Source organism: Sprattus sprattus (assembly GCF_963457725.1).
Source record: "Sprattus sprattus genome assembly, chromosome: 1".
NCBI classification, from domain to species: Eukaryota; Metazoa; Chordata; class Actinopteri; order Clupeiformes; family Clupeidae; genus Sprattus; species Sprattus sprattus.
The window spans coordinates 64,740,107-64,749,239 of NC_137920.1; the positions used below are offsets into that span (position 1 = coordinate 64,740,107).

The 9,133-nt window shown below is 41.2% G+C and overlaps 1 protein-coding gene across 1 annotated transcript in view; it reads right to left on the minus strand.

Moving 5' to 3' along the window:
* Window positions 1-9,133, minus strand: part of rxfp2l (relaxin family peptide receptor 2, like) — a gene marked incomplete at both ends in the record, with an annotated part of 37,862 nt that overhangs the window by 24,655 nt on the left and 4,074 nt on the right. Inside the window, one exon of the mRNA XM_080837079.1 lies at window positions 9,037-9,108. Coding sequence (XP_080693205.1) covers window positions 9,037-9,108 — 72 coding nt within the window. The remainder of the gene's footprint in view (window positions 1-9,036; window positions 9,109-9,133) is intronic.

Below are 9,133 nucleotides of genomic sequence, written 5' to 3' on the forward strand. Positions count from 1 at the left end.
TACCTGCAGGTCCTCTGCGTAACGTTCGCATGAGCCTTAAAACGGACTATTAAGGAACGTTAGAATTTGGTCACTCAGCACACGTCCCCAGGACGTCATTTAAAAACGTCCCCATAACCTTTACCTGCAGGTCCTCTGCGTGACGTTCGCATGAGCCTTAAAACGGACTATTAAGGAACGTTATAATTTGGTCACTTAGCACACGTCCCCAGGACGTCATTTAAAAACGTCCCGTAACCTTTACCTGCAGGTCCTCTGCGTGACGTTCGCATGAGCCTTAAAACGGACTATTAAGGAACGTTATAATTTGGTCACTCAGCACACGTCCCCAGGACGTCATTTAAAAACGTCCCGTAACCTTTACCTGCAGGTCCTCTGCGTGACGTTCGCATGAGCCTTAAAACTTACTATTAAGGAACGTTATAATTTGGTCACTCAGCACACGTCCCCAGGACGTCATTTAAAAACGTCCCGTAACCTTTACCTGCAGGTCCTCTGCGTGACGTTCGCATGAGCCTTAAAACGGACTATTAAGGAACGTTATAATTTGGTAACTCAGCACTCATCCCCAGGACGTCATTTAAAAACGTCCCGTAACCTTTACCTGCAGGTCCTCTGCGTGACGTTCGCATGAGCCTTAAAACGGACTATTAAGGAACGTTTTAATTTGGTCACTCAGCACACATCCCCAGGACGTCGTTTAAAAACGTCCCGTAAACTTTACCTGCAGGTCCTCTGCGTGACGTTCGCATGAGCCTTAAAACGGACTATTAAGGAACGTTATAATTTGGTAACTCAGCACTCATCCCCAGGACGTCATTTAAAAACGTCCCGTAACCTTTACCTGCAGGTCCTCTGCGTGACGTTCGCATGAGCCTTAAAACGGACTATTAAGGAACGTTTTAATTTGGTCACTCAGCACACATCCCCAGGACGTCGTTTAAAAACGTCCCGTAAACTTTACCTGCAGGTCCTCTGCGTGACGTTCGCATGAGCCTTAAAACGGACTATTAAGGAACGTTATAATTTGGTAACTCAGCACACATCCCCAGGACGTCATTTAAAAACGTCCCGTAACCTTTACCTGCAGGTCCTCTGCGTGACGTTCGCATGAGCCTTAAAACGGACTTTTAGGGACCGTTCTTATTTGGTCCTCTGATGGTCCTCTCTGAACCAGAAGTTCCGCTAGAGAAAAATGATTTTCATTTGCCCGACATTTTAATGATAAGCCGGCCAAATATCTAGCCTATTTCTGCTTCTAAATTAGCCCATTGAAGAAAACTGACGGCCTGCATAGCTTAAATAATAACATAATCAGGTAGTTTAGAATGCAACATGTTTATTTTCCTAAGTTTACAATGGGAAACAAAAACATTTATGTCTGATGCGCGTCAATAAGTGACCTTTAAGCGCAACCTGCTGTGGCGTTAAAATGAGCGCTGCAACATGGTCATTGCTCTGTTCAATGAGAGCAGAGATTCTTAAATTATTCGACCCTCTTGTGAATACTTTGCACATTTTACTGTGACTATCAATTACCTCGCACCTGAGCCAAGAGAACTTGTCACTCCATAACGACATAAACGCCCGACATTTCAGCTTTTTCTTTGGTGATGCTGTTCGAACATCTAGGGCTTCAGGTATTCAGTGTTTGGAAAGTTCACTTTCTACATGAACTTGCTCAGTTCATTGTTGATAATTCATAATTTTGAACTACGTTCACAGCTCCAATTTTCAATATGAGGCGAGTGCTATAATTTTTCAAAATCTCTGTCTGCAATACCGCTCTCGGCTCTTCCGCGCGCTCACGCACGGTAATAAAAGGAAACGCGCAACACTGCAGGTATTACAGGTTCATCCTCGTCAGAAGGTTTACCCTCATCAGATGTTTTTGGCCTCTGAAAAAAAGCTTTTAAGGCTAGTCTGCTTGGCCATGTTGGATCCTTCTCACTCAGTTCGCTCCTCGTTTGAAACCGAGGGTTTGCGCTTTAAAATGCAGCATATGCGTGTTGTTAAATAACTTTCTAACGGCAGATTAGCCTGTTCCTTTTAAACATAATAAGGGCAGTGCACGTTTGCTTTATAGGCCTTACGTAATATTAGGATTGTTGTCAAAATTGTGTTTGCGAGACGGGATTTTTAAAGAAATTCCAATCAGACAATTTGACCGGTGAGCTCTTCGTTCTGTTGCACCATCTTTGAAGGCCTGTGGAAAGCTCAATATGTTAAAGCTAGACACTTGGTCACCTTCCTATGTATGCATTGTATTGGAATCATGCAGACATTACATTTATAGCACAGATCAGTACAGAAGCATTCATATTTATTTTATTTCATCATTCTTAGTTTGGCTAGTTATTCTGCCTCCCTGCCCGCACGTCCGTGATGTGCCATGGATGTTAATTAAAAAAGGAATCATTACGGAAAACCCTCAATGCGTAGTGACTGAGATTGCTACAATATGCTTTTCCTCAAACCCTCGGAAAAAAAGACTAAGTTTGTTGGCTGTCTCACACTGTGATAAACCTGTTAAAGTGGCACTATAGTAATCAGACAGTGTTAGGACAGTAGGTAGCGATCTCGTTTAGTAATAGGAAGGTTTACGGTTCAATTCCCATGCCCGCAATCAACTTTGTAATCGTGTGTGTCTATGCATATCATATGAAATGTGTAATATAAATGAACTTGAACTTGTGTGTGTGTGCGCACTGTAAGCAAAATGACGGCTCCGCGATCTATTATTATTTTATTTTCTTCATTTAGCTCAGCAAAAACGGTCGTGCCTGCTACGTCCGCGGTGCATCCTTGAATAACGTACCCAGGACGTCTAAAATAGGTTTTGTAGATGTCACCACAATGCCCTCAGGACGTTCTTGCAACTTCCTGCAGAACGTCCCCAGGACCTATAGAAACACGTTCCCCAGACGTAACCACAATGCCCTCGGGAGGTGCTTGCAACGTCCTGCATAACGTCCCCAGGACCTATAGAAAACGTTTCCCAGTTGTCACCGCAACGTCCTCGGGACGGTCTTGGAACGTCGTGCAAAACGTCCTAAAGTTGTCACGGGAACCATACACATTTACGTTTTTAGAACGTTCAGAGAGACCATTACGGGACGTCTAGGGGACGTCATTTTGCTTACAGGGGACACCCTTCCTGTTTTGGCAAGAGGTGGACAGTGCTGGAATGGAAATCACACGCTCTCATCATTAAGGAGGAGGTGGATAACATCGATGGCATGGTATTGAAACACTGCTCAGCTCAACTGAGTGGGAGTTTTTGCATCCTCTTTCAACGATCACTGGATCCCCAGGTGGTTCCGTCAATGTGGATAACATCAATCACGGCCCCCCTTCCCAAAGTCCCTCATCCCTCTTCTTCTAATGACTACAGGTCCATTTCCCTACCTCACTGGGAGTTAAAACATGCAAGAGGATTATAGGAACCCACATTATAAATTCATGTAAGCAGGTCCTAGACCCGCTGCAAATTGCGTATGTGCTTATGTAAGAGGGAGGAGACGACTGTAACATTTTAAAACTTTTTTGGATATGTATATGCATCTGCAGGGTTGTAAACCACGAATGCACAAGTCCTTTTTACAGATTTCTCTTCTGCATTTAATATAAACCACCCACCAATTCTGGCAGAAAGAGCAGTTTCGACTTTTGGGCTAATTACATGGATTTGGGATTTCCTTATGGACAGATTGCAAAGGCTAAGGGTAGGAATCACCTTGTCAGAGGTGTGTTTTACCTCCATTGGTAGGGAAGTAGCACCCTTGTTATATATTTTATATTTATATTTTATACACAGACTGTTGTCCAAGCAGATACCCTAGACATAATCTAATTAAGTTTGAGAATGACACTGCCTTAGTCATCTTATTGAAACAGGATAAAGTCGAAAACATTGTCCAGTTCTAGATGACTTCGACTTTGTCGCATTTAAATTTGAATACATCCAAGACCAAAGAGCTGACTTTTTACTTTAGATGTGATGCTTGTCCAACCTCCCTATCTTAGATCAGAGGAAGGGAGACTGAGGTGCTGACGGACTATAAATATCTTGGACTTATTTTAGATTAGATTAGATTTTAGATCATAAATTATCCCGGGATTAATGGGGGAAAAAAAATTGCAATTTCGTGTGTACTTACCTAGAAAACTAAAATTCAACACTGATAACAAAACTATCACTCTATTTTATAAATCTTTCATGGACACCATCCTTTGTTATCATATTGTATGTTACTATGGACATTCCAAAATCGGCCATAAGTTAAAATGAGTAAAAAGGGTTAAGACCTGTGGGAAAATCATGAGGGAGCTGCAGGCTGACCTGTGCCACCTGTATCTGTACCACCAGTATCTGACCATGCTCACTGAGAAGGTATGCGCCTCAGCATCCCGACTGGCCTTTCAGTGGCAGAAGAACAGCCTTTGGGTGGTGCATGGGCATAATTTGCTTGGTTGTCCACACCTTCTCAGGTTTCTATTGCAATAAACCCCTATTTGTGTTACTCTGTGGTCTGTCTCCAATGTTGCGGTCGAATCGTACAAAGATAACAACCCATCCACCCACCAGAGTAGCAGCTGCTGCCTTCAAGTCGAGGATATGGGCCATTCTACCGAATTCGTGTAATATGCAGTCCCTCAACAATAAAAACTATTTACAAAGCAATTAGGTATCTAGGCATAGATATTTAATTAGAACATGTTATGGTCTATATAAACCCAATGCATTACATGAGATAGTGATAAGCTAAATGTATACAAAATCATCATTTATAGGGTACTTTCTATTGGGAAGTAGCTGTCCCCAACCCTGACATCTAAATTTCAATGCCTTTAAATAACACTTTTAAAATGTTTTAGATTTTTTTCAATTATTTCATTTCAAAGATCTTTATTATTGGGTTGAAACAGAACTTGGAATATTTAGAATTATTGTGGGTTTAATTTTTAAATCAATTTACTATACTCAAAAAATCATGTCCCTAGTTTTCATGTCACTACCGAAACACAAGAGTTTTAGTCCATTGGCGGAGCCTGTGTTTTAGCCACGACTCTGCATTTTTGAACATGCAGTGACACTGCATCTCTGTCCCACATGGTTGAATGGTAAGTAGCTAAATCCCATAGTTTTTATATAAATGTGTTCCAAAGTCTGAAAATCGACGTGTAACCTTAAGAATTGTCACTACCGAAACGCATGTTTTCTTCAATTAAGTAAACCTTTTGGGGTTTCATGGAAAATCTTATGTTTGTATGTGTGTTCACCTCTTCAAAGATGTGTTTGAATGCCGTGTGCTTGCTAGAATTCTTTATTTATGCTTAAAGTTAGCTAGAATTGTCACTACCGAAACAGTCACTACCGAAACATATGGTAGTGACCAGATGATTTGGGTAGTGACAAAATGAAATGGTAAGTAGTTCAATCCCATAATTTTTAAATAAATGTGTTGTGTGGACTAAAGGGCGGCCCAGAGCACCTTTTGGATGATTTTGGGAGAAAAATGAACATCCATCCAACAGTGCAGTCACTACCGAAACAGTGCAGTCACTACCGAAACAGATAAATTGAACTTGAAAATTTGGTAAAAAATTCATTTCTATGGATTTCATTGTGAAAACCTTCAAGAAATATTTGTAAAAATACACTTTAGAAAAGGGAAGGAAACACAATCTGAACAGGTCAATAATAATACTTTTTTACTATAGTAAATGTGATGTTTCCGTAGTGACAATTTTTGGAAGAGGAAAAACATTCCGACACATTCTGAAAATACAATATAAAACTTGACTGTTCTTTTACTAGATATGTGTACTTTAGATATGGTACAATATACATACGGACAAAGTTTTGGGAATAAACCATAAAAAAATTCAAAATATATCCGACATGACTTTGCATCAATTCGGTAGAATGGCCCATATATGAACCAACTAAAACTCATTGATTCCCATGGTAATAACTGAACTATTCACATTCGTAGTTCTACGTTGGTGGGATGAGCTGCCTAGCACTACCAGAGCAGGGGCCTCCCTGTCTACCTTTAAGAAGCTCTTGAAGACCCTCAGAGAGCCCCTCCTTTCCTAACTTGCACTTCCTCTCCCTTCCTCTTCCTTCCTCTTCCTTTCCTTATGCTTCCTCTAATGCTATCTCCTCTTACTAGTACCTGCCTCGCACTTACAGTAGTTACATTTCTGCACTTGTTTTATTTCATATGTCAAGTGTTACAGGCCTACTAATCAGGCCAGGGGCTCCGCCCCTTGTTGTGTTACGGCTGTTAGTTATCTGTCTCCTGCAGGGTGCTGAGTGCTGAACAGATAATGGGCTGGCCTATAAGAGGCTGGGGTTTGCCATGGACGGTCTCTCTCTGCTCTAGACCTCTGCGTTGCCGTCGTAGGTTGGATTGTTCCAGTGGTGAGAGCCTGGTGAAAGTCCGACGTCCGACTACGGAACTCCACACTGAACACTTCCTCTGTCCTCGTTGCGTTTAACACTTTAGTTTGTTACTTGTTTACCCCTAGACATATTGCACGACACTTTCATTTTAATACATTGTACTGATTGTTTATACACACGAATCACTACGGTGTGGTCGACCCATTTTATGTCAGGGCTGCCGTGAGCCAGGCAGTCGTGACACAAGTAATATTTATTGTTACGCAAGGTCTCTATGGCTTGTAGCTGGATTGTTCTCTTCTTTGTACATCGCTTTAGATAAAAGCGTCTGCTAAATGACTAAATGTAAATTAGATGTAAATGTAAATGTAAATGTAAACCAGATGTGGTGGCCACGGGGGTCTGGGGTAATATATGGATAAGGGGATGTAGAATACAATGGACCAGTGGCTGTGACTACATGGATAGGGGATATTTTGTTATTGCAATTATTGGCACATAGTGTTTGATGTACGCTTTAAATGTCTGCCTGGACTGTTATATTTCTGATGGTTGCTATAGCTGATTTTGGATTATTGTCGTTTCTGTTTATTGTATGAGCTTTTCATGTGTCTATATTCTGTGCTGTACCACAAATTGCCTCTCGGAGGCCATTCAAACTTTTCTGAGTCTGAGAAGTTCCATGTAAGCTAGAGACAGAAGACTGTTAAAGACAAAGCCAGACTTGCTGAATGCCCAGTGTTCAATCACCTCAAAACACCCTGGCTTCTCAAAGGCTTGGGATGAGCCAATCCCAGCAGCGACATTTCTTTTTTTTTTTTTTTCATCGTCTTGCCCAAAACCCATCTTCTGGTATCAAATTGGCATATTACAGACCATTCAGTTGTGACAGTTTAATTAGGAAAGTATTCTTTCTAATGACACCTTGTTAAAGGACCTCAGAGAACAAAGCTGAAACGATGACAGCACATTAATCGTGGGCTGTCTGGTCTTGACCTATCTGCCAGAGAAACATGATCAAAATAAAGTGAAAGTGGGAAAGGCCATTGCCTGTTTATTTGAACCGTGTGTTTGAGCACTTCTTTATGGATTGAGAACTGTACAGCTGACTGTTGTACTTTGCAGTACACCAACCTCACTGTTGGTTGACCATGTTTAATTTTTTTCAGTTTTTTTCACAGTTTTTTTCTCGCTACTTCTGATAGATAAATAGCTTATTACATTTTTCAAGTTTTAAAAAGACCACATGTCCTCAAATTTGGCTGTGGCAGTGGCCTTCAAACCTGGCAAGACATGCAAACAATTAGGGGAATCTTGGACTCCTATCACCCTGACAGAATAATGATTTGTAGCAAAGTCAGCAGCCCCAGCAGCAAAACCTTGCGACTGTGCAATTCAATGACTTTTTTCTTTCTTTCACACCTTAGAGGTTTTTTATTGCAGGGGCAGGTGTGAGGGGTGAGTTCTCTGACATTAAGGAGGAGAGCTGGGCATTGCTGGGGATCCCGAATCTATCTGACCACCACAAGCAACAACAGCCAAGACAGATGGGTCACACTTAACTGAGCAAGGCAACCCAATCCACTGCGACTGGAGAAGACAGCATAAATGACCAGCTTAACAGGGAGAGAGTGTCCGTCAAGCCAGCACACATCCACAATGAGACCAGCAGCTGTGTTTGGGTGATGCCAGCCGTGAATGAGGAATAGAATATAGGTGAGTGCATTTGTATGGATTCTTTCTGAGGAAGGAAGACAGCAAGTCTATCTTATAACCAACAGCAAAGGTAAGTCATTATGAAAAATGAGTGTGGACATTATGGTCCTACCTGCATACATGTATTTGTTGACACAAATTGATTGGTCTTTCCGGAAAAATGGTGATACCCAATGTAAAAGAAAGACAGAAAACAAGGCATTCAACTGGTATGGGCAAAAACTCTCTAGGCATACAACTGATCATTTGACCTGGTACATTTATTTTGTTGTTGTTGTTATCAGGAGCCACTGGTGTATTATTCATTTATCTATTTCGTTTGTTTACTTTATTCATCGCCAGTGTCCGTAAAGGTTGAGAACCCTGGAAAAGTAATGATGGCCTTTAAACCAACAATGTTAAATTAAATTACAATTACATTCTGTATTTGGCCATCTCAAAAAAGAGAGGTTTACTATGGAGGTTTCTCTTTGTAGCTCAGTAGCTGCATTGCAGGCTCACCTTTTGAACAATGTTAAATGTCAACTCACAAAAGGACATAACCAAAGCCAGACTAATGAGGCCTTTGTCTATTTGCCTCTTGACGTGACCGATATCAGTGTGACTAGAAACACAGAACTTACCCATTAACGTTGATCATAATAAGTAAACGACTGAAATGCTTAGTCAATCACTCGACATCTCCACAACAAATGGCAGTCGCAGGAATGTAAAAATGATTAAACAAAGGTTGTATTTGCTCAAGTCAAGGCTTGGTTTTATGGTGCAAACTCAATGCTTTTAACACAGTGTAGACAAAAAGGGACCATATCTATTGCTTTTCAGCCAATCATTTGCTGGCACAGAACAGAAGCAGAGGAACAGTTTGGGTAAAGCTTACTGCTAGAATGGAGGTATGCAACACTCACAGCACTCTTCTTCCTCTTGGATCGTTTTCTTCATGAAGGCATCGAACAGCTGAGGCCAGCCACTGTTGTCCACTGTTTACCATACAAAAAAAAAAAA